This window comes from Poeciliopsis prolifica, unplaced genomic scaffold, assembly GCF_027474105.1.
Source record: "Poeciliopsis prolifica strain line A6 unplaced genomic scaffold, Auburn_PproV2 SCAFFOLD009, whole genome shotgun sequence".
NCBI lineage: Eukaryota > Metazoa > Chordata > Actinopteri > Cyprinodontiformes > Poeciliidae > Poeciliopsis > Poeciliopsis prolifica.
The window spans coordinates 1,810,196-1,837,766 of NW_026562384.1; the positions used below are offsets into that span (position 1 = coordinate 1,810,196).

Genomic DNA, 27,571 nt, shown 5'->3' on the forward strand with positions numbered 1-27,571 from the left:
GAACAGTGCTGCCAGGCAATGGCCAGACTACCCAAAGGTATGTAAGGTAATACTGCGGGGAGTGGTGTGAAAGTACAACTGGTTTTTTCATGGACATGGCTGTGATCATAATGCTGTCAATACTCTGAAGAAAATATAACCAACTTTTGCCTTTAGCTAAGCAAGCAGATATAAGTCTGACAAATTCTCTGACCATAAAAAGTCTAAAGGTCATTTTCTTTTAGCCTTTTCAAGTCCTTGTACATCAAGCACAAGAAAATTATTTATTTCTGCAGCCGAGTTGCCATCAGGAATTTTAACAGATATGTGAACATTAGTTTCCCTCACTCATTCGCACAAAGCTGGTATTTGCTTTTAAATGCAGTTTTAATTAGACAGAAGGAATAAATAAATGCCTCTAAATGTCACTTTGGGCAAGTTACTGCATTTGTGAATTGTCTCGTCCGCTATCCACACGGCCCACATTTATTTGTTTTCCGATCCCAGTACAATTGTTTTCTTTTTGGATTCATTAGTCATCAGTGATTGAGTAATTTGTGAGATCAGAGCTAAGATAATAGAATATTTGCAATTATAAAAAGACAGTACGCCTCCTACCAACTAAACTTCCTTATGTCTGTTAAAGAGTATTCTTTGAATTTTGCTTCTCTATGACCAAAGAGCTTGATGGGGAATTTTTTTTATTTAGTTTTTTTTTTTTTTTTTTTTTACAATAGCTTAGCAGATGAGAACTTACACCAAGAACTTGACTTTTTGTTTTTCTATCCTTGTAATTTTCTTAATTACTGTTTGTGCCCTATAAACCCTTTTTGTTGCATATTTGTGTTGTTGATATTTGCTGTTGATCAAGATAGTCTATAAATATTGCCTGGATTTTGATGCGATGTGGTCGTGTCAGCCTCTGTGACTGTGGGACGTCCACAGTCACAGAGGCTGGATGAGCCAGTGCCTCATCCAGAAGTCAAGCGCTGGGTTTCTGCAGAGCTTGACTTCATGTCATCTTGAGTTGCCATTTTACTTATGCACTTCTGGATGTTTGCTGTTATATTTTCTGGTGTTTACTGCGCTCCCTCATTTAGCCTGTTTTATATGATCAAAGTGCTGGATTCAATCTGAAACCCTTGGTGCATTGAGGTGTTTTCTTGTTTTATCCCCTCTCTATTAAAGGCGTTTTAAATGACTGGCAGAGCAAATGGTGAACGCTTGAGCTGTTCTTACAATTCACGTGGCTCTTTTTTTGTGCACATACTTAGTTGTGGTTGATTTCCTTGCTGCCTGAAGGTATTTTTAACTTTGTGACCTAGAAACCTGCATTGACGTCATCCTGAAGTCCAACCTTTGTGTGTCTTCCAAATACTACTTCCTGCACAAGTTTGGTCTGAATGGCCATTTAAATTTCCGTCTTGTATTTCTCAATTGGATGTATTAGTGAGTTTATGTGTTGGTCATTGAGATGCCTCTGGGGATCTTTCCTGTCAAGGCGTTGGTTTACGTAGAGGGCTCTGTATTTCTCAGCAGACCTGTGAAGGCATTGAGAATCATCTGGAGAAACAAGACAGAACAGGAATATGATGGAGGTGTTCAGGCCTCTGAAGAACAATAGCTGGGACCAAACATCACCTCATTTTAAGGTGAACTTGATTAGAGCTGGTATTTGAATGAAGTTTTACTGAATGTCACCGTGTTTAGTATTATACACAGTTCCAAGCGCTCCACCTGTCATACTTCTGCATCTGCGTTTGGTCTTACAATTTTAAGAGGCCAGCTGGTGCAGAACTCCAGTGATATTTGCCCCAAACCCATTTTGGATTCTGTTCTGGTACTGACACTATTACCAATTCATCTAGAGAAGCTCCAATGTTCTCAAGACGCAAATGTTTGATCTGCAAAGTTGTGGAACTGCCCCTTTGCTTACTGATTCCTACCAGGCATAGAAACCCGTTTGAATAGAAAACCTTGTTTTAACATCAGAAAGAGTGGACATTAAAGTTAAATATACATTTGAGGTGTAAAGGCGTTGGGTGATAGTAAGCTATGTAAACGGTGAAACATTGGGGATTCAGACAATATGAGGATTTTGTCACATACTTGAATGTTTTTCCTGCTCACTAAAATGACACTGTGTCTCCAGTGACCACTAATACACAGATTTTCTCAAAGCCAATGTTTGAATCATACAAGTCATGGTTACAGATAGTTTCAGAGGTTCACATACTGAGGCATATTAGATGCTAACGTGGGGGTGGCTGTGAAAGGCAGAGTGAGATAAGAAGTTTTTTTTCCCCTTTTTCCCTTCTTGTCTCTGTTTTTTTTGGTCTTTCTCATCTGCCATCGTATTTATCAGCCCCCGTCTGTCTGACTGTCTCTGCGAGGCGTCTGCCTCTATCTCACTGTCTGCTCCCTTTTATATCCAACTGTTCCTTTGCCTTTCTCTTTGTGCTCATCATTTCCATGTTTTAAAATAGTCGTGTACATCATTGTGCCGTTTCAGACAGCCACAGGGAGGTGGAGAACATCGGGTTCTCCGTGGTAAAATGATCGAGAGGGCTTTATATTTTAGCGTTTCGTACATTAGAGAAAGTGGGATGGCGTTTGCAAGTTAGTCATCCGACTGTATGCTGGGTAATTCAGAGCAGAAGAATGCGGTGCCTCCGTAGTGTCACTGGATCGAAAGCAAAAACATCCAGTGGAGGATTTCTATTTTTTTGTCCAATTGAGAATTAAAAAGTGGACAAATTGGGAAGCAAAGTCTTAAAGAAATTGACATTTTTATGAGAAACCAAATGCAAATGTAGTTATGACAAACTGTTGGATGGTCAGCATTAAAATTATGATGTTTCATCTAAGTTAGTAGAAGAAAAGTAGAAAAAAATATAGCGAGCAAAACATATGAATGTCCCAAATTTCTGTAGATAAGACTGTCACATTATTAAGTGTGCAACTGTGTAGCAGGCAACACACAAAAGGATAGTAGACACGCTGCATGTTGTTGTTTACATCCGGAAATTTGGCAACGTTCGCACAACGTTGGAGGGCAAAAAGACCATCATTTAACTTGTTATCCATAGCCGTGCTGCTGCGGTGGAGCAGTTCAGATAAACTGAAACTGGAGATGTAGGTGTTATTAATCTAATGCAGAGTCCCACAAATAACGCACTCAAAATAGATATTCTGGACTTTCTTAAAAATGTAATGTCACTTGGTTCCACATAACTTGTTTAATTTAGTTGAAGAACAACTCAAAACCAGTTGTACACTTTTTCCTTATTTTATTCTCTGTGTTGGCTGCGCTTCATGTAGACTCGTTGTCATAGCAACTGATTGACAACAATGCCACATCTGCATCAGGACGCAACACTAAAACACACGCAGACATTTCCCGCACAAAGAACAGAACATTCAGTACGTTACAGTTTTATGTTTTGAGGCTTCGTGTTTATTTGGTGATTTACTCATGCAAACATTAAGCAATCGATCCGTCAGATTAGCTCATTTAAACACCTGTTCTATTGATAATCTGTCAGAGTTGGTTTGTGGGTCACCTTATTTTCATTTCTTTTTAACTGAACTGAGACACACCAAATTCTGCAGCACATGTACACGTCAAGTTTGTAAAAGTCAAGCTAGCATAGCTAAGCTACTACCCTCTCCTTTAATATTTGTTTTATTAAAACTTTGATCTGTCTATATTATCTGGTTCTAATAATGTTGACAATTAGTAGCAAAGCTCTGCATCTTTTTTACTTTTGTATGTCAGGCGTACACTCAAGATTAGCGTATTGCCTTTACAACTGGAAAGCTAAACCCAATGGTTGTCATCACCAAGGAGCAGCTTTTACGCTCCCACAGGAAGCTGGGGGGGTGGGACCTTACAAGCATGACATCACACTGCATCATGTCTGTAGAAAAAATGTATAACTTAGTCAGAACATGGAGTTCATGATTGATTTATATTTTTACCTGTGGTTCAAATAAACATTGTGGGAGCTGTGTGTACTAAACTAGGCCACATAGATTCACACAAGATGCAAAATAACATATATGAAATATAAGATGTCAACGCGTTAATTAGCATGCTAACTCAGAAACGTACATCTTCACTCCACTAGCTAAATGTGTCTTTGTCTGTTTTTTCATAGGCAAACCACACAAAACACAGAAACAGTCAAAGAAAATCAGCTTCAAAGGAGCTAAAAATGTAACTGCAGAGAAGAGTGACAATTTTGTGCTCAAAGTACTATGAAATTTATGAAATTGAATTAATTCGTCTGTGGAACTCATAAATAATGGTAATCAGCTTTTGTTTGCACCACCGTTGGAGTGGTGCAAAACAAGAAAGTCTTGATTTGGGAGGAGAAACGAGATGCATGCGATGAAAGCCAGGCAGTCAGAGAAACAGCTGTTGGACTGTGTTCTTACAGGCAGAAGTAACAGCAGAGAGCAACCCGGGTTGGAAGAAGTGGGCTTTCAGGCTCGCAGGTTTGTTTAGTTACGCACAGATAAACTGTAAAATGTGCTTTCTCATCTGCACTGAGAGGTGGATGGACTAACACGTGACAGACGGCTCAGTCTGATCACGTCCAATGATTCCCTCCAAGTCACCTGAGAAAGATCTGCTCTTTGTCTTTCAAAGAACAAGCACCTCAATTGTCAAATTTACCCTTTTGAGCACAGTATCCAATGCTTCAGTGACGTCTTTCCCATGGATGTAATAGGAGATGTTACTTTCATCTCTCTTTTTCAGAAACTGTGTGGTCTGTCTTTTCAACTCGGTTTCCGGTTATTTCTTCTCCAGTTCGTTTAACACTTATTCTATTTTAAATTTAAATTTGAAGCAGAAATTCACAGACCAGAATTTTTCCACTCGAGTTCATAAAAAGATTTTATTAGCAAATTCAGATTTTGTTTGCAAGGAAATGACTAAAAGGCAAGCCTTTCTACTGCTGTAAAACATATTTAATATTAGCATTGTTAGCATAGCTGACACTTTTTTAAAACACGTGTACCACTTAAATATCCTCACCTTGACACACACAAAAAAATTCCTAAATACCTCAACTAACGTTTTTTTGTTGCTCTTCTCACCACTCGATGATCAATATATAAAAAACCTGACTGTCTTTGCTGGTGCAAAAGAATTTTAGGGTAACTGAGGAGAAAAACAAAATATATTTTAGAATTTAATTTCAGAATTCTAAGCATCAGAATTTTTTCAGCCTTTCTTCAACAGACGATGAAGTAATTTTATTTAGAAGCGCACTTCCAAGCAAGGCCAGCAGATGGCAGTACTTTAGGTCTGGTTGCTTATCAACTCCCATAGGAAAAGAATGTTTTTCCAATGGTATCAATGACATCAGCAGTAATGTCATGATACCACAAAGGAATCTCTCTCTTGAATGTAGCTCATAGACAGAGTTTTGTCAGACCTGTTCCACAGTTCTATCACAACAAAAACTGTTACAAAAAGAACGTCACCTGCAAGTCAAACGTGATCATGACAGAAACATGCCAGAGACTACAAGTGGCTCAAAGGCTTCTTGCTCTACTAGAGTTACAACCGACAAGAGCCTTCTTCAACAGCACACAAACGACCTTGAAGCAAGGTCGTTTGTGTGTGCTGTTGAACCCACACCCAGGTTGTAAAGAGAGGAGTCCAAAGAGAGGCAGACCTCCATACAAACATGGAGGTCAGAGGAAAGACAAACGTTGATCCAACCAACCTCCACTGGTTGCATGGAGGGCCTTCATGTTGGCATTGGCAGGAAGAGTAATCTATGCCCGGCTCGGCCTTCACGCCGACCCACACCTGGGTGGTTCTGTTACTGTCCAGAAACAACCAATCAGAACCAACCCACACATTTTCCCTAACCCTAACCAATACTACTCTGTTCCTAACCCTAATATGAACTAAAACTTAATTTGCATCTTACCTCTAAACGTTGCCTCTGACCCAAATCAATGAGTTCATCATGTTAGGACCAGGCTTTGGTTCTAATATGATGGAACTAATGCAGTGTTTCTCAATTCCCCTCCTCAGGCGGATCCCCTGCCCTGCATGTTTTAGGTGTTCCCCTTCTGCCACACGCCTCGATTGAATCTGTGGGTGATTAACAGGCTTCTGCAGAAGACGTCATGCAATCATTTGGATCAGCTGTTCTGAGATAGAGACGCATCTAAAACATGCAGAGCAGGGGCCACTGACCTGATGTGACTCTGGACATATAATGGTGCGTTCACATCGAATGCGTTTTGATCGTCAGGCGCATCTGGTTTGCATTCAGTATATGTGGAGGCTCGTCGAGGGCCGTTGTGGTGCAATTTGAACCGTTTATCTTCGGTGTAATTCCAGTACCGAAAACTGAAATTGAATTTGATCCATTTTTTGTCGTCTTGGTACGGACCCCTGTAAAGAGTTTTGAGAGTGAACAGTAATTTCCAATATTATCTCTTATTTATCCACAAATATGCTTCACAGGCAATCAAATTAGTTTACCTTTACTTATAATTTATATTTAGATTTATTTGTTGCTGCCAAAGAAATGTTTAAAACACCGGTCCTCAATGTTAGCATGCATGTGTGTAGATGCGTTACAGTAAGCAAATCAGTGGATGGATGCAGTTACATTTTCACGCTTTTAACTGCTGTGGGAGCTCAAGGAAGAGAAGAGAAATGCTAAAAGGCAAACAAGGGGCAAAAGTTTGGTATCTCACTTTTAGGTATTTGATGTTTTCAAACGCTTTCTGACTCCTACAACAGACAAAGCTCAGCTATTAATTCTTAAAAAGCTCACAAGAGCTGATCGACATGCACAGCCACGCTCTGCACAACTTTGAAAAGCAGCGGTAGTCACAGTAATGAATAAAACAAATTGTGTCGAAACAGTTTCAGCTTAAGTGAACTATACAGACGGAAAGGAGGGTAAATCACAAGCATCGTGACGAAAACAGCCAAAGTCTGGAGCTGAAAACAGAGATTAAGCAGAGCTAAGCCGTGGCTCCGAGACAAAGTTGTGGAAAAGTTCAAGCTGAAAGACGTGCAGGTGTTATTCCAGTAAAAGGCTTGATAAAAGTTTCAACTCAGGGTGTAAACACATGTGATGTAACTGAGTTTGGTATGTAAATGTTCAACTGTACCTGTTGAACATTTACATACAGCAAAGACACACACACTGTCCAAAGTGAAATCAGACCAAACGACTTTTGTTTATGTCAGTTAGAATTACAAAAATAATCCTTGTTTGAGAATTTTTAGAAAACCTATTGAGAACACTTTTTTTTTTTTTTTAACAGAGTTTCTTTGTAACGTTCTTTGAACAAAGCTTACAGTCCGTCACAAAAAGGTTAAGCCTGAGTCGGGCAGGTTATGACCGTGGCTCTGTGGGAAGAGCAGCCGCCTTGTGATCAGAAGGTTGTAGGTTCAATTTCAGCTTCATCCTGTCACTCTGATGTGCCCATAGGCAAGGCACTTAACCCTAAATTGCCTGCAGATCAATGGGTGAATGTGACTCTAGTGTTAATCACTTTGAGTGGTCAAAATGATTGGAACAATTGGCTCTTTTATTTTTGGGTGTATGCAAATATCTGGTTTTAAATTAATCCGACTGCCATGCGCCATTGATGTGTGTTGGTGAAAAAGCCTAATTCAAGCCTTAGAAGTCAACATTTTATCTCAAAGATGCATAAATGACTACAAAGCATTATTTAGGCCTAAATGTAGGCAGTTATGCAGCACAATTACAACGACCCACGTGTCGTATGTGTTATTATTGATTGGTGGAAATTTGGTGTGAAATAAGAGGCTAAAGTTACAATCAAAGTAGTTGTTTTGTGGGTTTCGTTTGCGCACAAAAAGATTACCCTTAAAACCATTACACAAGCTTTCTTTACAGTCGATCTGCTCCTCTGGAGACGCTTTAATTTTGTCATCGCTTCAAGCCTGGACACATTAGAGTTGTGTAGTCATATTGTGGCCTGCAGCTGGTTAAACCTCAGATGACTCAGACAGTCCTGGGACCAAATTTAATTTCCCATGCAAGTCGTCTTTTTTTTTTTTTTCACTGCTAAGCGTTGTCTTTAAGCCAGATAAGTGGAACACTCCTGGATGTTTTGGAAGCCTCCGGTAAGAGCTGTCAGTCAGCCGTCACCTACTACCCAGTTCTGTCACAAAACCTCCCCCAAACACACACACGGTAGAACCACAGAGACTGAAACTATTAACACTCCTAACCTCATGTGGATTTACTCCTTTTTTTAACCCCTACTTCAGATTATTGTTCCTTTTTCAGCTCACTGCCTTCCAACCCGGTGGGAAATGTACTGTTTCTGCTTAGACTACTTAGCTTTTAGCCATCGGGTCGAGCCTTGGTTTAAATTCTACATTGTTTAGCAAGCCTGCAGACACCATGAAACATGACATCACTCCAGCATGATCCTGTCCTCCAGCTCCTTGCAAAAAAAGCCTGCTAGCTGATGATGACGACCATTGGTTTTAGCTGTCAAGTTAAGATGACAGGCCAAGTCTTAAAAATATTTGTGACATATAAAAGAAAAAGGAATGCAGTGTTTTGGTACCAACTGTCAACACCGCAGCAACTAGAGTTGTTCTCCACAAGCGCGGCTATGGATGGCAAAGAAAAAGTATCATCTTTTACCCTCCAGCATTGTGCGCAAGGTTTAGAGAAGAATAAAGTGCAGGATGTCTGTATAATGCACGTAATGTTACAATATACATTAAATTGTCTTCATCACATTGTTGCTTGTCATTCTTTAAAGGAAGATGCTGAACATCTTCCTTTCAAAACACCTTGTGAATGAAGCTGGCGAAACATGCTGAACATCTTCCTTTAAAGAATGAAATATGTGGAAGAAACTTGTTTATTTAACCTTTTTTTTTACGCTGGTGAGTCAAGAACAAGTTCTTCTTATTAGTAACAACCTCAGTTATGTCTTGCAACAAAATTAACATTATCAGTGTATAATTGGACACTTATCAGACCACATATTTTTATAATATTTAGCAAGTGTTTTGTTAAGAAGCTGCTGATTCCAGCTCCAAAAAATAAAATATCAAACTTTCAGCAGCAGTCCTTGATCCATCTGGTGTATACAAACTAATGTTAGAACCAGACTGAAAATGGGTTAATAAAAAATAAAACACAAACGGTTTGAGTAAAATGTCCAAAGGAAAAATAAAGTATTGGACCATAGGAAAGTTCATAGGAAAGTTCATACAGGTATTCTATAGCTAGATATTTTTTTAAGGGAAAAAAGGGTCAAATCTGTCTAATAAGGTAAAAGAAAATAAATAATAGCTGTTGAGAATGGTAAATAGAAGCCATTTGTACTCGTAATGGATCCCACCACTATGTGCAATGGGCAAATGTTTGTTTCTAATCACAAACCAACAGAAAGAAACTTGGGAGCTCTATTTGAGTCAATAAGCACAGCGTGTCAGCCTTTTTATGCACTCTCATTTTTAATGCTGGAACGTCACCGTTATTCAGCACATTCACCTCTGCCATCGAATACAAAAAAATCTCTCTCTCATCTCTCATCTCTGTCTCTTTACGGCTGAATTGCTCTCTTTACATGTTTGTCATGGTGTTTCAGACAAAGGAGCTGGGAGTAAAGTGAACTGAACTTAGTTTGTTACATTCTTAGTAAAAATGACTTAATAGATTATGTTGCTGACAAAAACATCAGTTTGTCTTTGTCGGTTGGCTTGTAGGATTCCCTTAAAGATCTACAGGTACTTCAAGTACCGATGCCGCACGTTTTGATCTTAAATAGCAGCCAGTTGGTTGTTGTGTCTTATGCTAATGTTACATGACGTTTTTTGCTGAAACCTGGTTTTATTCATTGTTACAAAGAAAGTTCACACACCTCTTCAACCCCTAAGCTTCTCTTTATAAAGGAACTCCTTCGTCTGTTTTCCTTCGCACCCAACTCTCTGCATTACTGCCACCTGGTGGCCTGTCAGTAAATGAGTGGTCTCCTCTACCTGGTCGCTTCTTGAGTATGCAGATTTGGTTGCGTGTTAAGACGTATAGTGAAGCAGTCGCTCGCAAGGCAGCAACTGAACACATTTTGGGGATCTAGAAGTGAAATGGGGAAAAAGGTTTTACCACTGCAGTTTTCCAAAATACACTAATTTCAATGATGAGGTCAAAAAACGACCTCATCTTAGTGCAAAAGCTTTTTCTCGAAAAACGTGAGCTCTTTTCAGAATTGCTGCGTTTTGATTAAGCAAATTTATTTTCATAATTCCAATTTGCACAATTATACAGTCAATGGAAGCACAGCTATTGTAGTCTGAAGGTTATTTTATTATTAGACACACGCTTCTGGAGACAAAAATTGTCGAAAGACAAAACAACCTTCACACTATAATTTACATTTTGTTTTGTTTAATGCCACTCAGGCATACCAGACTCCAAAAAGGACAAAATCCTGAAGTCATGCTCTAGTGAAACGCCCCCCTCATTACCTCTGTTGCCATAGATACACCCTGTTTCCTAGCAGATGTGATCCATCTGCAAACATTGTTAAATTGGTAATACTAAAACTAATGAACTCCCAGAGATGCTCTCACATGTTCAGAGTAATCAAATTAGCAAGTTAAAATTAAAGTACCAATGGTATAATTCTCCAAACGCTTCCTTATAAAACTGGGACTGCAGAGAGCAACCTTATTAATGGAAGATCTATCTTATTAGGATCTGCTCCCCCCTCATGACTGGTCATTTAATTAACCTTGTCAAACATATCTGCTGTAATCTCCTATCTAATTTCATCCGTTAATTTAAAACAGTTCCTAACAAGGCCGGGCCCCCAGCCAATCAAATGTCACTTGCACATGCATAAAGGACTTAGTTAATTAGAGCTGTCAGAAAGTGGACAAATATGGATGAAGACGGAGGATGGATTTTCCTTTATTACTTTCCTCCAGAGAGTTCTATCTGTGGGAATCACCTCCGATTCTCTAAAGAGAAACAAGAAGAAGAGGAGGGAGGCAGGCTGATGAAGTGAGATAGAGGGAGGGAAAAATATTTAGTTTATTCAGGCTAATAAAATATGACTCTTTCCAGCTTTGTGGCAGCTTCATTTCCTGTTCGACAGGAAATTTCATCGCATTTCCAAGAGTGATCCCGTGGCTCATTTTTAGCTCGCAATATTCCGTCCCTCCGGTCTGATTGTAATGTCAAATTATATTGGATGTGACCAGAGCTCATCGAAGTTTTCACATGGTCGTAAACACGTTGACTCTGAATTTCAAAGCTTTGGGGGGAAAAAAGTGCAAAAGTTTCCGTGAGATGGTGAGTTTTGATTTTGAGTCCTATCAAGTAATCAACAGGCTCAGTTGTGATCTGCTGAAGAACAGGAAAGACACTCGGGTCTCGTTTGGGATTGGAGCTTAAAAAAAGTGGTTTTGACTGGCGAAGGCCTTCATTTTCTGCGAACGCATTCACCTTTCATCACTTCATAACCTCAAATCTCACTATCATTCATTATCAATGATTGAAACAAGCCAACTCCAGTCAGTGCATAAGTAGAAAAACGGTTCTCAAAATTTGAAGAGTGTGTTGTGTTTGTATTCAGCTCTCCTTTGATCAGATGGTATCGCAGCATGTTGATGCTTGGTTTCATGCTACAAGGACGTAGCTTTCACTGGATGTCAAATATTTTTAGTTTTGGAGAGGAAAGCATCATTGAGATTTAGTGACGCAGCAGTCACAGGTGAGGCACAGATCATCAGCTGTTTTGACAATACTTATCATTTCAAAACCCATTAAAGTCATTTAAATTTGCAAATGCAATGTGACTAAACCCAAATGATTTAGAGGTTAAAGTTATTTCGCCAGACACTCTAAAACCTCTGGTGAATCAAAACACCTTGTGGATGAAGCTGGCGAAACTCTGGCAGCGTGCCGCCAACAGAGAGTTTTTTTCTCGACTTAGCGATTAAAGAAAGAAAGTAGCATTCAAGAAAGAGAAGAGAAAGCACATAATTGCCCTTCACACTCAACATCATTAACCTGAGCGGCTATTTACATCAAGCAAGCGATGAAAACGGGGGTTCGGAAGAGCAGAGCAGACGCGTATGCACCTTTCCTAAAAATAGAAGCAGGAGAAAACAAGAAGTGTGATTGTTTATTAGAGTCAGGATGCCGTTACAGACTGCAGACTCCCAGGTTACAGCTGAGCAGCCCACTCACTCACACGTGGATTTGTGCCTACGAATGTCCTGGAAATCTACATGGCATTAGTGTGTGTCTCAATGTATGGCCGTGCATGTGCGCGTGTGCGAGGCACCATCTGTGTAGCCATTTGCAGCTGTGTCCCCTCAGAGCCCAGGACCCAAAACTCAGCTGTTACCAAGACAACCCCTCTCTGCCCTACCCCCTACACCGCCGTACCTGGTCCATGCACACACACACACACACACACACACACCCTCACTCTCAGAATCACCTAAAGGTTTGACGGTGTGTGTGTTATTAAGGGAACAGATGGATCCGTTCTGATGAAAACGTTAGCATACGAGCGCGGAGCAGCTAAAAGACGAACAGGAAGTGGATTGACGAGCAGATGGACGGCCTGTGTGTTTCGTTTTTTTTTTCGTTCGCTCGTTCTCTGCGTGGAAAGTGTGAGAATTACATGAGTCTCAACAGAAACACTGTGTTTACGAAGCAGAACACATGGTTTTTGCTTTTATACAGCCTCTCAAATCAAAGTGGAAGACTGTAGAACGGCGGCAGCATGTTGGAGTAGCGCTGCTACGTTAGCTTTGATTTGTTCTTTTATTTGTAGACTTTTGTTCATCATTTTCTCATCGGTTTGTTGGACAGTTTTTCTGTCTGTTTTTAGAAGCTGTGCAGCTGGAAGGATTTTTGCTCCTGCTTTATAACTTTTGGTCAGTTCATGTGATTCACAGCAGGGTAAACAAGGTGTTGTTTTCACTGATTCACATCTCAAAAGCTCAAATAGTACCTGAACTTTGACCCCAAATTCCACAGGAGTTAAAAGGAAGTTGAAGCAGAGAGAAGGAAGAAGTTCAAATAATTTATTCCATCTTTAAGACTTCCTGCGTTCGAATGCTTCTCTGTCTGGTTTTCTAACCAGACAGGGATTTAAAGAGTGGCAAAAGCAAATGAGGTAGATTAGCAGTGCTTGCTAGCGGTTGATAGTTAAGACATGTTACCTAATGTGTCAGGTCTTAGTGGTGGTAATTATGCCCATGTGTGCGCTGCTCTCCCCCAACGTTTTTCTCCCGCTTTCTCTCTACTGTAAAGCTTTTTCCCATCACCAGAGCCTGTCATGAAAGCTAACATTTGTTAGCGTGGTAACCAGTGATGGCGGATAAACAATTTTGCTGTAACTGAGAGTTCTTTCTTCGCCATTAGCACATTTAGCAGCGCATTCACAGGTTGACTGACATTCCTAAGACCCTCCTCCTGGCTCTGATTGGTTGATTTGGACCTGGAGCGGTACATTTAAAAAAAATAAAAAGTACATACCGCATCTTGAAGTGTTCTATTTGACACGTTGATTTATTTAAAGTGTCACTTACTTATTAGGAATGTGTTATTAATTATTATTATTATGATTATTGCATCCATGTAACTGTCAAACACCAACAATCTTCAGCAGAGGCTTTTATAGATTCGTTGCTTTACTGACTGCTAGTGGAGATCCTTGCTGCCCTCTCTGACGACACTTGGATGATTTGAGTTACATTTCATTCCCATTGGGATAATTCAAGTATTTTTTTAATTACAGTAATTAAAAAAATATAAGCTTCTGAGATTATTTCTCATTGAATAGTTTCAGTGGAACTATTCAGTTTAAAAATGTTCTTATTGGTCATTAACTTTATATTCTGGATTTGGTTTTGTGCCTCAGAGACGGCTGCCAAATCTAGTTCCAAGAATAATTGCTGGCATGATATATCCAACTTAAATATTTTTTAAAACAGTTGCTATTTCCTGCAAATCAGCTAAAGGAACCAACGTCTAACAAAATTGCCCATATATTAAAACCTATGTATGCTGTTGGCACAGAGAAGTTCTGGTGCGTTTCCGGCCATGTGCAGATCTTGCAGAATGTTTTTAGCTCTGCTGCACAGAGGCAAGATGTAAGTGGAAAGGATCAGTGCATTTGTTAAGTCAGCATCACTGAATGATGCTGCCGCTGCCAGAATTAGACAATGTGCTTATGCATGTCTTGCTCGAGTGTGGCTATAATTATGGAAAGCCAGAAGGTTCCGTGTGGCATCTTTGAGATGGTCTTCAGTAGAGCGCTGCAGCTGCGGAACACGGATTTGAAAACCTGTCATCTTTAATTTGTGAATCCGCTCCAGACGGCAGCACCCACACACACCTCACTGTCCCTCAAACAAAGTTCTCAGCTTCTGCAGCCATTGTGCCAACACCTAGCTTCTGGGTTTTCACTGGAGATATCTATATCTTTGTGCACTAACATATTTGTCCTTCTCCAGCCAATAGAATCCAGATTTATTCCTGTTTGTTCAGCTGCAGATTGAATATAAATGGATTTCTTCAGCCACATATCATGTGGCTGAAGAAAAAAACCCCAAAAACCCCCAAAAGATTAAAGGAGCAGAATTATACAAAAATGTACTTCTATTTTTAGCCTTACATCATGTTGTAATGCTGTCCCCTGTTCAAAAGCATACCTGGAGTGTTGCTTTGATTCTTTCATGCATGTTTGAGAAATTCTTTCGTCTCCTGTGGCAACCATTCAAAACGCCTGGATGGACCTAGCCCCGCCTTCGAGGCGCAGCTCCACCCCTGGGCTGCAGTTTCCAAGCTTCTGAGATTCACAGAGCAGCACTCCCTCATAACGTCCCCACTCAGCTCCTTCAGACTAGCCAGCAGCAATTAGCAAATACTTGGTGGAACTCTGAAGAGGAGTCATACTCAGTTGTAAAAACAATAGCTTGTTGCCACGGTTACACATAGCTTTCTGAAAGTAGAAACGTAAGAGCAAAACTCCTTCCAGCTCCACGGTTTCTAAAACTGGAGCAAAAACGAATCAGAACAAAGTTGTTTTGAGCGGAGTCTGGTGGATTCTGGGTGATGAAGTGGTTAGCATGACAGTCACAACCTCAGCAATTCCAGTCTAGGAAGCAATGACCTTTCTGTGAGTGGCGGCAGTGACCTCCCAGGCCCTTCAGGCTGCGGTTCATCATCGCTGGACCTTTCCTCTAGCACGAGGCCATTTCCACTTCTGACTCGGCAGCGGTTTGTAGATCAGAGTCTGAAGCGGAGTCTCTCTACAGAGCCGCAGCCGTTTCTCCGTGTCGGTCCAGAGCAACGCACACCACGCCACGTCTTCTACGACAAATGGTTTCCCTTTAATACATTTACTTAGCCTGTGTTTCTTTTGGAAATATTTGCTTTATGTAAAAGGACCTTAGATTTTTGACAAAAATGCAGGAATAATCAATAATTAAATTGTAATATGAATATATAATAGAGAATTGGTCACTACACAGATCCAATCACACTAATTCCAAATTTTTCCCAACAGCCCACACACTATTATTAAAAATGTTAGTAAAAAAATAAAAGTTGCTCTTTTTCCAATTTTTAGCTCTGAAAACTGATTGAAACCCATGTGCCGTTGCTCTTCCACGTGTAAATCCCCCGCATGGCGCTAGCCGCCGCTTCGGCACGCCGACATTTATTGTCTTCATTTATCCACCTGGCCGCTCTTTTCTCAGTGAGCCGTTTCGCCTCTGTCTTTTTTATTTCATCCGCCTTCACAGCAGCCACTCCAGCACCGCCTCAGCTGCTGAGGCATGCAGGACGACGGCGATGGTTAAATCGCCTTCAGAGCGCTTTCCTTTTTATTATTATTCGGCGAGCTAATTGAAAATTAGCCAATCTTTACTGAAACACATCACCTCCCCTGACACCTTTTTATTTCCCAGCGAAACGAAACAGTTCAGTTGAGTGATTTTTATTTAACATCAGTCTTGGTCTTAAGTGGGCCGAGGGCTTAATGGAGGAGATGAATTACAACTGGCAGATAAGAACGACCGACTGTCCTTTAGGTTTCCATCCACAGATTCTTTACTTAACAGTGAAGTGTTTCTGTTTGAGGTGAATTTAAATTTTTACTTACAGAACTTTTGGGCTGTGAAAATTGGCTTTTTTTGTCAAACTTAGATTTTACAGAACTCTGAGAATAAACTGAGTAAATACAAAAAACAGTTTTTGAATAATCAGCTCTGTCATTAAAGCAGGAAACAAACTATTTAAATCTATTTAAAACTATTTAAATGTAACCTGGTCCTACTGAAATACATTTGCTTCTTATTAAATCATGAAATAACTGCAGCTGAACACTTTTTAAAGCCATATTCAGTTTTATTACTTACAACAGGCCTAGTTACTGCCTGACGACAAACAAAGCCATTAACCCCCATCAGGTTAAATTAACCCCCAAACATTTTCAACAGGACTTCAGAGAACCGATCTAACAGTGCTGGTCCTTCCCGGTGGTGGCTGGCCCTCCAAAGTGACTCCACACTGACCCATTGTGAACTTTTAGGGCCAGGAGACCCTGAAAGATCACAAACCAACAACTGAAGCTCTGTAAGCTTCATTTGCAACAACGGTTTGTGTTCAGGCTTCACCTGATGCTGGAAAGAGGCAAACCTGCAGTCAGTAGGATCATCTGCCAATCGTTGACATGGATGGTTGATTGCAGTTGTAAAGGATTATTTTTAAAGGTTTTTTGGGGGGCCTTTATTTCAAGGTAGTTAGACAGGACAGTTAGTAATGACGGAGACGGAAGACAGGAATTGAACCTGCGACGGCCGCATTGAGGATGAAGGTCTCCTCGTGTGCATTGTGCTCCACCCCTGCATTGCCACCGGACCCGGTCAGTGCAGGACCTGTATCTGGTGGAGCTGGCATCATGACGACAGACTTGGAATCCTTTAAGTTAAAAATTTGTAATCTTCAAATTAATTCAACACAAAAGAGTAAGTTGTCATTACTAAACGCAAAAACTTAAGTGAGATTGATGTAAACAAGTCAATAGCAAGAACTACAACCCAAATACACCTTTAGCGTGTGTGTGGGTTCTTTCCAGGTACTCAGACTGTCCTTTAAGTCAACTGGATTCTAAATTACCCCTTACGTATGCATGTGTGTGTGTGTGTGTGTGTGTGTGTGTGCGTGTGTGTGCGCATGCATGTTTGCTTGTTTCTTGTTTCCAACCGATTGGCCAATGACGGCTTGAGATGGGCACCAGTGACCCCACTACAATAACCAGATAAAGACCACGGATGAATGGTATCATTTAAACCGATACATTTTAATATGAAACATAAGTGACAAACAACAACAACCGAGAAGAAGAAGAAATCCATAGAGCGGTAAATACCTTTTCACAGCACTTCATGAAACCCAGGTGCTTTTCAGATTTCTCAGAGACAGACGTGTCTGCAGGTAAAACCTGGCAAATCAGTGAGGGACCAAGGAAAACAAGGTGCAAAAGAGGAGACAACGGAGGTGTGGACAGCAGGTAATTGGAAAGAGAATACGTCCTGACACAACAAGGAAAACTGGCAGGAATACACGGAGAGATGAGAGAGAATCTACTCCGGTGAAACGCAGGCAGAGAACAGGAGAGCCCTGAAGACTGACAAGTGAAACAGACTAATGATGCCAATAGCTGCTGCAAGAATTACAAAGGGACAAGCCAAGACGACCGGCTCCCTGTTTCTATGAATTTACAGCCATCCCATATAGCTTCTCTCCCTTTTTCATTCAACTAGATATATCACAAAGCCTCTCCTTCAGGGTTATTTTTTATTTTTTCATACCCGTTGGATTCAAATCGCATAAATATGAATTAACTCTGCTGATGATAGGTGGCTGGTTTGAATTTTATCCCTCGCCGGCAAATCGCAACATTTGTGGTTTCTCTGCCGCAGATAAGTTGAGGAATTACCCTGAAAGCATGTGTCGGCACAAACAAAACATCTTGGAAGTGTCGGCATGAAATACTGTGGCTCTGAATGCGTTTGTTGAAACTTTATGTGGAAGTTATCGAGTGAAACGAAGCAATAGACGCTGAACCGAGAATATACTGAACCAAACTCCAAACGAAAGTTTATGGCCTTCACTCACAGCAGCTTGTAAGTGAACTTTAGTGTATTCAAGTTCACTGGGGGCCAATGGGGTGTTCAGGGCAAATGTCTGCTTTTTATGAGGAGCAACATTAAATTTTTACTGCTAAAAACAATGTTAGAAAACAATTAGTTTTGTAATTGACAGGCCACCATTTTATTTTTTATTTCTTAAGTCAAAAAATGTAAAAAAATGAAAAAAAATTGTTGCGGGCCCCCTTCTGGTCAGGGGTCAATATACTGACAGGTCACATGCATTTTTTGTATTTGAAATACTGCAAAGTTTTTTGGGGTTTTTTTATTGTAAGGTTTTCTTTCTTTTTACCAGCAAATACACAAAGATGTCTGATAATTCATAGTTCCTCGCGCTTCAGTAGCAACGCTTAAAAGTGAGCCAAGAGCAAACCAGAGTCTGGACTAATGCACGTCTTCTGCTGCATCTACACGTCCGGTGTATCGAGAAGCTACACTAACAAGTACAGACAAGCCTGTCGGAGTGAAAACGGGAAAAAAAATCTATTGGATTCGACATAACAGTCGCCTGCTTGTTGTTGTTGTTGCTGGTGTTTGCAAACTCTCTCAAGACTGAGTAAGACTTGTTTCCTTTTGATTCACACCGTCGCGGTGTAATCACACTCAGCTGCAGTGTGAAACGGCGATGAACCTAATTGAGAAAATTTCCATCAGCCACTGGGGTAAGGGCTTTACTTTCAAGCAGTGACAACAACGCAATCATTTTTTTTTTCAACAGCGTATGAACCCCCTGCTGCTGCTGCCACACACAGGGGAAAAAAAACAAGACTTTATGAAGCACACACACACACCTACACACACACCATCTGAAGCCTGACGCGGCCTATTTGCAGGACACACACACACACACACGCAGTCTCAGTGTGTGTGCAACAACCAGCACACACCCTCATTCCACACGAAGGCAAACAAAGTTGATGATTTTAATCACCATAACATGCTGAGAACACAAACACACCCTCAGGGTGCTAATCAATTACTGCAGCGCTCACATTCACACACGTCCTTACGCACAAAAACACACTCGTGCAATCAAGCCAAACCAATTTCCCCCCCAATGCTGTTTTTTATGGCCGGTTCTGAATTATGTGTGTGGGGAACAGGAAGCCGCACGCCTCGGTCAGAGAGGAAATGTTTGTCACCGTCAAAAGAGACCACAGCAACCCACACACCAACCCACACACACACACACACACACCCACTTCCTCACGCGTACGCATGCAGAGATTTGACGGCCACGTCTTCTCTTAGTTAAGAATTAGCATTTTCAGATTGACGAGCGTCAAAGTGTCCCATCGTTTCTCCCCCAGGTCCATCAATCAAAGTTAAGGATTGTCACCACACCTGAAGCAATCATCAGGCATTTCCATACCAGGCCCTCCGTGCATGCTGGGCGTCTACGGAGATCTTTTTAATGGCTGACTTTTGAAAACTTGACGTTTTTAAGGCTGCATACGCAGATTGTGTTTAGGCTAAACAACGACGTTAAAAATCAACCTATAGCAACTTCTCAGGAATATTTAGGTATCAGTGCTCACCTTTCTGTTGGTGGGTTGTTGTTCTTTTTCTCACCTCTTTACTTTTTAATCACGTTTGCTAGTTGCTTCCATGGGAGGTGAAGTCCTCTTTTCAATCTTTTCATTGAATGTTTGCTCTTAACTTGGACCAAAATGAACTTTTTGTTGTTTTCATTCGTCCCTCAGTGTCTCATCTGCTTCTAAAAACTTTAAAAACGGAGACCACCCAGGCATTTCTTGGCATTAAGTTCATCTTTTTGGTGACTAGAAAATGAACTATTCCAAAAAGTTCTCAGTTATTGAGTCACACTGCACCGTTACCTAGCAACCTCAGACAAACCCTAGCAACCCAAACAGAGCTGTAGCATGTTTAGTCATCTGGCTTTATGTGCAGGGGGCTCCACTTCTGCTTTTCAAAGATGTTCAGTTATGTAGTGGCACACTTGTTTTCAGCCATTTTCAAATGAAATTGCAAACACTGTGCTGGGGGGGCGTGGCCTGCAGCAAATTATTTGGATCAACAGAAACAAGAGGAGACAGTAAAACGGCTCTTTTTGAAAGGAGTTCAAAATAGGCAGAAGCTGGGTGATTTTGTGCAGTTTTGTGCAAAAAACTGTGGTCAGCGTGTTTTGTGTAGCCCATATCTACCCTACCCTGTTCAAGAAAGCACAATAGGTTTTATTATTGGCTTCGTGGAAGGGAAAGTCCGCTTTTCAATCTTTTCATTGAACTTTTTTTCTTAATTTAGGCTCTGAATTATAATTTTAGAAAGCTCAAACAGCAAAGGTCGAAAGCTGCTTGTCTCGTCTGCCTGAAGTATTCAGTGGCAGTGGACGTCTGAAGCAGCTCTGCACTAACATGCTTCTTTCGTAGCATGCAATGCTACAAACAGACGGCCTCAGCGGTTCGGTTCTTGACTGTGCGGATAGAGCTGTCATCATGATAATACCGAGGTCTATCATACTTATCTGCTAATTGACTGCCTAACGAGGTGGCGTCCATTAGAATGCTCATTAATACCTCATCATCGCCACTGATAGCTGTAATAACAGCATGGTGGGGATTTCAAGGTCTTACGTGATTGTGTGTGCATTTGTGTTAGGAGAACAAGTATCGGATGTGACCATATGTTTCCATTATTATTAATGTAATTGTATTTTACTTAGAATTGTAATTTTTTATTAATTTTTTTTAGTTGTTGGAATATTGACATTGCATGGCTTAATGGTAGCATCCCAACCTCTTGTATGTACAGGTCCAAGATATTTTTTAAAAGAAAGGAAATGGAAATATGGCACCATTAATGACTTGACTTTCAGCAGCTGCGTTTCATCTGCAACGCAGTATTCGCAAAACTTTATTAATATTCCGCTATTGTAAAAACAACAACAAATAAAAAAAATGCAATTTGGCAATCACTGTGTTTCCATTAAATAAGAAACGCTATGAAAATCACATGTGACTAAGCTGGTTCACACAACAAATTATTCAAAAACCTGTTGACCTTCGTCTCATGGGATGGGATTGCAGTTTTGCCAATTTAATTTTGTGAAACTTTTTCAGAAAACTAGCTTTGTCAGAGTTAGCAAATTTATTTTCGAAATGTCAAATTATTTGGTCAAAGGAAACACAACTAGCGTCTGCTCAATAAGCCAAACTTTTCATCACGGTCCAGTACTCACAGACGTTTCTAATGAATTTTAACTCCAAATTGTCAAAAATTTGCCTGTTTGTGTCATTTTCCAAAGAGCGTATCAAAATTATTTGAAAGAAAATTCAGCTTGGGAAGCTAAAATGGCCTGGCACAATGCTATGTGACACACTACTGACAGCATAAAGGCATTGGTCGCTATTTCAAAGCTCGGAGTCAGAACCTCCAGCTGCCGGTGACTAATGCGCTGCATATTTCTGATCTCTGTTGAGTAAAAGCGGCAGATTATGAGCAACAGCCAATCCAGAAGCACCATTTATTTTCCGTGGCACTGATTGGCTCTACCTCCAAGAGCTGAGATAAAGATGTTTGTAGATGTCAGCTTTGACAGTAGCACCAAAATGGCGTCAACTGTGTGTATTAATTCATACTATTGTATATTTGGTGTATAATACAAATATTCAACAGGCAGTGACAAGTGTTTTTATAGAGGTTCTTAAGTATTCGCAAATTTTAGCTATTTGCAGACGGTTATGGTCTCTAACCCCTGGCAGATTATTTGGCATTTTTTCCATGTTTCAAATGAACATTAATGAATCATTGACATAAATCAAGCTCATGTGACTTGCAGAAAAGTCACTTCTGGGTTAGTGTTGTCTTATTTCAAGCGAACTCAGATTTTTGCGCTAGAAACTGGAGCAAAAATTATTTGGCAAGATTTTGTTTTCGCAGTTCAGGTGTTTTGAACGTATCCGTTCAAACAAAAACCTACACAGGGATTTGTTTTTATTCTCTCCTCATCACAGATGCTGAAAGCAAACCAGGGTGCAGGATGGCAGGAGGTTTGGTCAAAAACGCCGAGCTGACTAGTTGAAAGCCTATAGCAGTATCAGTTAAATAAAGTTGTTTTTGTTCAGTTTTCTCTTAGTCCTCCATCTTTTCTCCTCTGTGTGAAGAATTTGGAGAATTGTCCAGGTAAATCATTACTTTTCCCTGCAGTGTAAAGTCTTGCCATCGCCAAGTTTCTGTCAAATCACAGCTGGGGTTCTCGTCTCGATTCAGTCAGAAATTCCAGATGCAAAACGAGTGTGTGTGTGTGTGTGTGTGTGTGTGTGTGTGTGTGTGTGTGTGTGTGTGTGTGTGTGGGTGTGTGTGTGTGTGTGTTTGTGTGGGGTGTGTGTGTGTGTGTGTGTACGTGTGGTTATTTTTTTAATAGCGGTTGTGTTGTACGTTGCAGGTATGCCCCTGAGTCTGGACTGCAAGGCCTTTTTCGGCTACAGCGGAGAAAACAGGAGACCCATCATCTACTGGAAGAAAGGAGAGAAGTACGTGGAGGAGCTGGCGGGACACATCAAAGAAAGTGAAACCATGTAAGTACGACGGCGTTCACGGAACATTTCATCACATTACCATGACAACGATGGGGGATAGAGCCAGGCGCTTGCACCTCAGAGCGCGCAGGTGTGTGTGTTTTTGATGAGTTTCCCAATGACTCGGCTGGATCTTCACCGCTCACACCGTCAGCACCTAATTTTCTGGTGATTTATGACTCGCCGAGCATCCTCCGACAGCATTCTCCTCAACTCGTCTGAAAAATTATGAATCCTAATAATAAAGTTTAATTGAATTCATTTTCTTCCCTGTTGGGACCAATCTACTGGGAAAAGACTGGTTGTCTGCAGGGCATCAAACATCATTAGAACAACCCGCCAGATCGCTATGGCAACCGCTGGAATATTTACGTCATGCACTCTCACACACACACACACACACACACACACACACACACACACACACACACACACACACACACATTGAGTATCACTAAAGAGAGGTTGTCTGTGTCCCCTGAAACACCTGACCTTGGCCAGGTGCGAAGGCTGAAGCTGTTTCTTTTCAGCTTTCTGTGAAAAAAATAAATAAATAAACTAAAAGGAGGAGAAGGGAATGTTGAGAAAACCATGGCTCCGACCCAAAGCCTGGGTACGATTTGCTGCAATCCATTAAACATTTAAAGATGAATGTGAGGCTCAAGTCCCGTTTGAGCTCTGCGGTTCTGGACTTCTGGATAATAGGTGGAAAAAAATGGCTTTTTTTTTCAAAAGTAGCAACTCGCTTCTTTGAGTAGAACTTTGTAAACTCTGATACGTACACACTGTGGCCTGATTGCTGCCAGACTTTAAGACTCATGAAAGATCTCAAAAAGTCACACATAATCTTCCAACACAAATTCAACAACGTTGTCCAACGGCCATTTCTAAGGCTTTGGGACAACGTCAAGCTAACGTTACATTTGCCCTCTGCAAATAGACCAACATTAGAGCTTCCCAGGAGGGGCCATGTCACCAAAACTACTCCACCACATTTCCTTCAGAAGGTCCTCAGAGGACATAGAAGTAAATCTAAAGCACTGCAGGCCTCACTTAAAATCATGTTCTTTATAGCAACCTCCAGTTGCTGTAAAAAACTATAAATATCAAATGTAACTTCAAAGAAATTTGACTTTGTCTTTAAATTGGACCTCTGTCTCTTTACAAAGCTCCTGCTGTTTCTGAAGCTCCACTTTCAGGAAGTCATCAAAACATGGCTCCTCTATTAACCCTTTAGCAACGTTTTTACCAATATTTCACTGAGAAGTAGCTCCTATAATGAGCTCAGCTGATGCTTAGTTCAGGTAATTGCTGCCGGCTAGTCTGAAGGAGCTGAGTGGGGCCAAAGGTGAGGCACAAGCTTGGAAACTGCAGCTCTAAGAAGTAGATGCTTGTTCCATGCAGGCGTTTTCACAGCTGAATGGTTGTCAGGGGAGATTAAAGGATTTTTTAAAATATCCATAAAAGGAATCTCATCAACTCTCCAGGAATGTTTTTGATGAAACAAAAACATCATAACATGATATAATGCTCAAATACTGCTCCTTTACAAGCAAAGTCCTTATTTGAAAGATTCATTTTGTACTCTGGTTATTCTTGCTTGATATTAAAATTTGTCGACATAAGAAAAATAAACAAAAAAAATGTGTTGTGAAAACAGAAGTAATATTTCAACACTATACGGTGTGTTGAGTTGGATGTTGCTCTCTTTTTACCTGTTGACAGTTTCCTGGTTGCCATGCAACGTAACAATTTCTCGAACCCTTTGAAGGTTATCAATAGCAAAACCTTCAATCAGAACGACAGACCAGACTGACCTCATATAATCACTTTTTTTTCCTATTTTCACCTCTTCAAAATTAGAGGGAGAAAAAAAACCCTATTTCATGAAAGTTTAAGAAGTTTAAACTCTTATTGAAGTGATTAGAAAGTACAGACTCAAAACGTGTGAAGCTTCGTCCACAGAGAGCGTTCGTTGGCGAGGCCGACGCTCCGGTTGGTCACCACGACACTCTGGCTCTCCAAACCTCGCAACCGGAAACGGTGCAGCAACCTCGTCAAGCTTGAGTTGACTTCATAACTTCATTCTGCGCCTCCGCCTGTCAATACGGCTGCGCTGCAGAGCCAGGCCTCAAAATATTTTAATTGATGCAAGCAGTGCAAGCCAAAGTTGGCAAATCAGCAGGCAGGCCTGTGGTGTGTATGCAGGGGATCCCTGTTTACTGTAAGACTAAGTGCAGAGGTAAACAAAATATTAGTAGGAATGGATGCCTTATTAATTTAGAACCCTTGACAGTTTGGAAATATTATTTTAAAAACTCAAGAAGAAGGGAAAAAAAAACAGTGTAATGTGGATTTCCTCCATCCCAAACTGGTTGAGTTAAAACCTCCATGGTGAAGCAATTGTAGTAACATAGACTCAGAAGGTACCAACCAAGAAGGAAGCTCCTCCTCCACCTCCTTCAAGTTTAAGTGAAAATTTCAGCTACTCATGAAGACATGACATCATCAAGGATCACCGTCACATGACCAAGCTGACACTGAGCCGTTTGATCACATTTACAAGAGATACGTTTGGAGGAGACAAAATGAGAATCTGAAACCTACTGAGGTTCTCCATCCGACATGTTGGTTAGCATTGAGACTTTCCAGATTGGAAACGCTCCCCAGTAGAAACGTCTTTAAATGGACAATAATACATGTATTTGACCTAAATGTAACTGCTTTGCTAAATGGCTCAGCCTCTGTGGAATATTGTACACCACATTGTGTTACGGAGATAAGTTAGGCTGCATTCATACCAACCTGCTTAGTCCACTTTAATCGAAGTCTAGTCCGTTTGCCTAGATAGTCCGGTTTGTTTGGGGTGGTGTGAATGTGTAATCGAACTCTGAAGTGGACCGAGAAACAACTCCAGTCCACCTACAAAGCTCGGTTTTGGTTTTGTTGAGCTGAACTCTGGCACAGTTTGAACACATTGTGAACATTGAGCTTTCAAACCGAGTCGAACTGAGTCTACCAGACTATGAGGTGTAAAAACACTCAAACTCTCATTACCTCTGAGTCTCTACATCACACAAAACTGGACAGTATGACATGTGCAGAAAACATTTTTAATTTGGTTTGGTAAAATAGACTGCTTGGTTTCTTGTGAAGTAAATGTTCAGTGAACACCCAGAGCTTTTAAATTTTTATTTAGGTCGAGAAAAAAACAAAGTGTGAGTTTCAACTTCATCTCTTTACGCTGGACGTAAAGAGCCTTTCCGCCTTCAGGATGCTGTTTGTGACTGCTGAGCCAATGCCCTTTGATAATATTTGTCTCTGTGAAAACATGGATGTAAATATTGAGGGTAGCTGTGAACGTGGGACTAATCCTTCGCTGTGGTAATAAAACACTGTTTGCCAGATGACTTCTGTATCTTTCATTTCAGCGTTATGACTGCCTCTGATCAGATCACACTGCCATTCCAGATCCAAGAGGCGCCTCTGTCGCGCCGAGGCGGACAGAGCCCCACTGTGACACATATTAATCTGTCAGCTTTCAGATCCCCCATGATTCTGACAGGAGTTTGTTGATAGTGTCCACACACAGCCCTGGAAAGGAATGTACAAAGTTTAGCTGTATTATTACAGCCATGAAGTGTAGAACACTGATTTGATCTTCATTGTTGCACATGTTAGCAGTTGGGTTATTTTTGCATTTTCTCAGTTTGTGACTAAGTCTTTCCTCTGAAAGGCAGCGGTTTGAGTTTTTCTCTGCACTCCACCTTTTTCTGAAGGCATGCATCTTTCCTTGAGAAAAGCCAACTTGTCTTGTAAATAATTGAAATGTTTGCGATCAAAAATATGCTAAAAGCACAGTAAACATAGCAAATATGAGCAGTATCATCAGTTTCTGAGCTGCTGTCGACAGAGCACGGCTCGGCCGTCCAGCTACTTTCCATTTTTGCAACTCAGCGTTCACAGTTCAGAGTCCCTTCATGTGCAATGAATTCATAATACCTTTATTCCAATGCATCGATTGATTACCCCCCCTCCCCCCACATACAGTTTTTCATTCCTTTCTAACTCTTTTTTCTTGTCTGTCGACATTTTCCCCTGATCAGAAGTCGCTTTAGGCCACAGAACATTCAGGAGAGATAGCACCTGTAATTGGCATTGAGCGGAAATTTGGTTTCTAAATCCCCAAGACGTTTCAACCAGCTGGTATCTTTTATTTAGGATGTACTGGAGTTTGTTGTTTTTAACCTGTTTGTTATTGAAACATTTTTTGGAATGTTTGGGACTGGAACATTCTGAATCATAGGTAATAGTTTGATCCAACCATTCGGTATTTTCTTGGTGCGTTGGCTTTTAACGGGCACAAAAAACCAACATGGACTCATTCCCCCGATTACATCCCTACACTAGATCACCTTCTTCTTCTGCACTGCTTTCAAAATGGCACTGCTCAACTTTTGAACTTTAAATTGGTTTATTTTCAGCTAAGCAGGTTCTATTAAATGCTCCTCTCAGGAAGTTTAGCCTTATAGAAGCTGCTGTCCTTCCTTTTCCTTTGAGTTAGTATGTCAATGTCCAGTGGCTGGAAGACATCAGCAGCTCTTCATGTTGGACATTTACATTAGCTGTGTTTCCATTTGACCATACAATTGTGGAATTTAGAAAATTAATTCCCTAAATGGAAACATGGCACATTTGAAAAAAAAAAACTTTTTTTGATCAAAAGTTTTGATGCTATGATGAGATGGTTTAGTTTGGTCATACTGATTTTTTTATTATTTCACTAAGCTGCACAGAAAATCGTTTTTCACATTAGACAAGTTACATGATCAAC

General features: G+C 40.7%; 1 protein-coding gene across 3 annotated transcripts in view; it reads left to right on the top strand.

The window, feature by feature from the left end:
- il1rapl2 (interleukin 1 receptor accessory protein-like 2) overlaps positions 1-27,571 on the top strand; it is a 333,900-nt gene that overhangs the window by 279,021 nt on the left and 27,308 nt on the right. For all 3 annotated transcript variants that reach the window (XM_055034309.1, XM_055034311.1, XM_055034310.1), the window contains exon 8: positions 22,605-22,737. In XM_055034309.1, the coding sequence (XP_054890284.1) occupies positions 22,605-22,737 (133 nt within the window). The remainder of the gene's footprint in view (positions 1-22,604; positions 22,738-27,571) is intronic.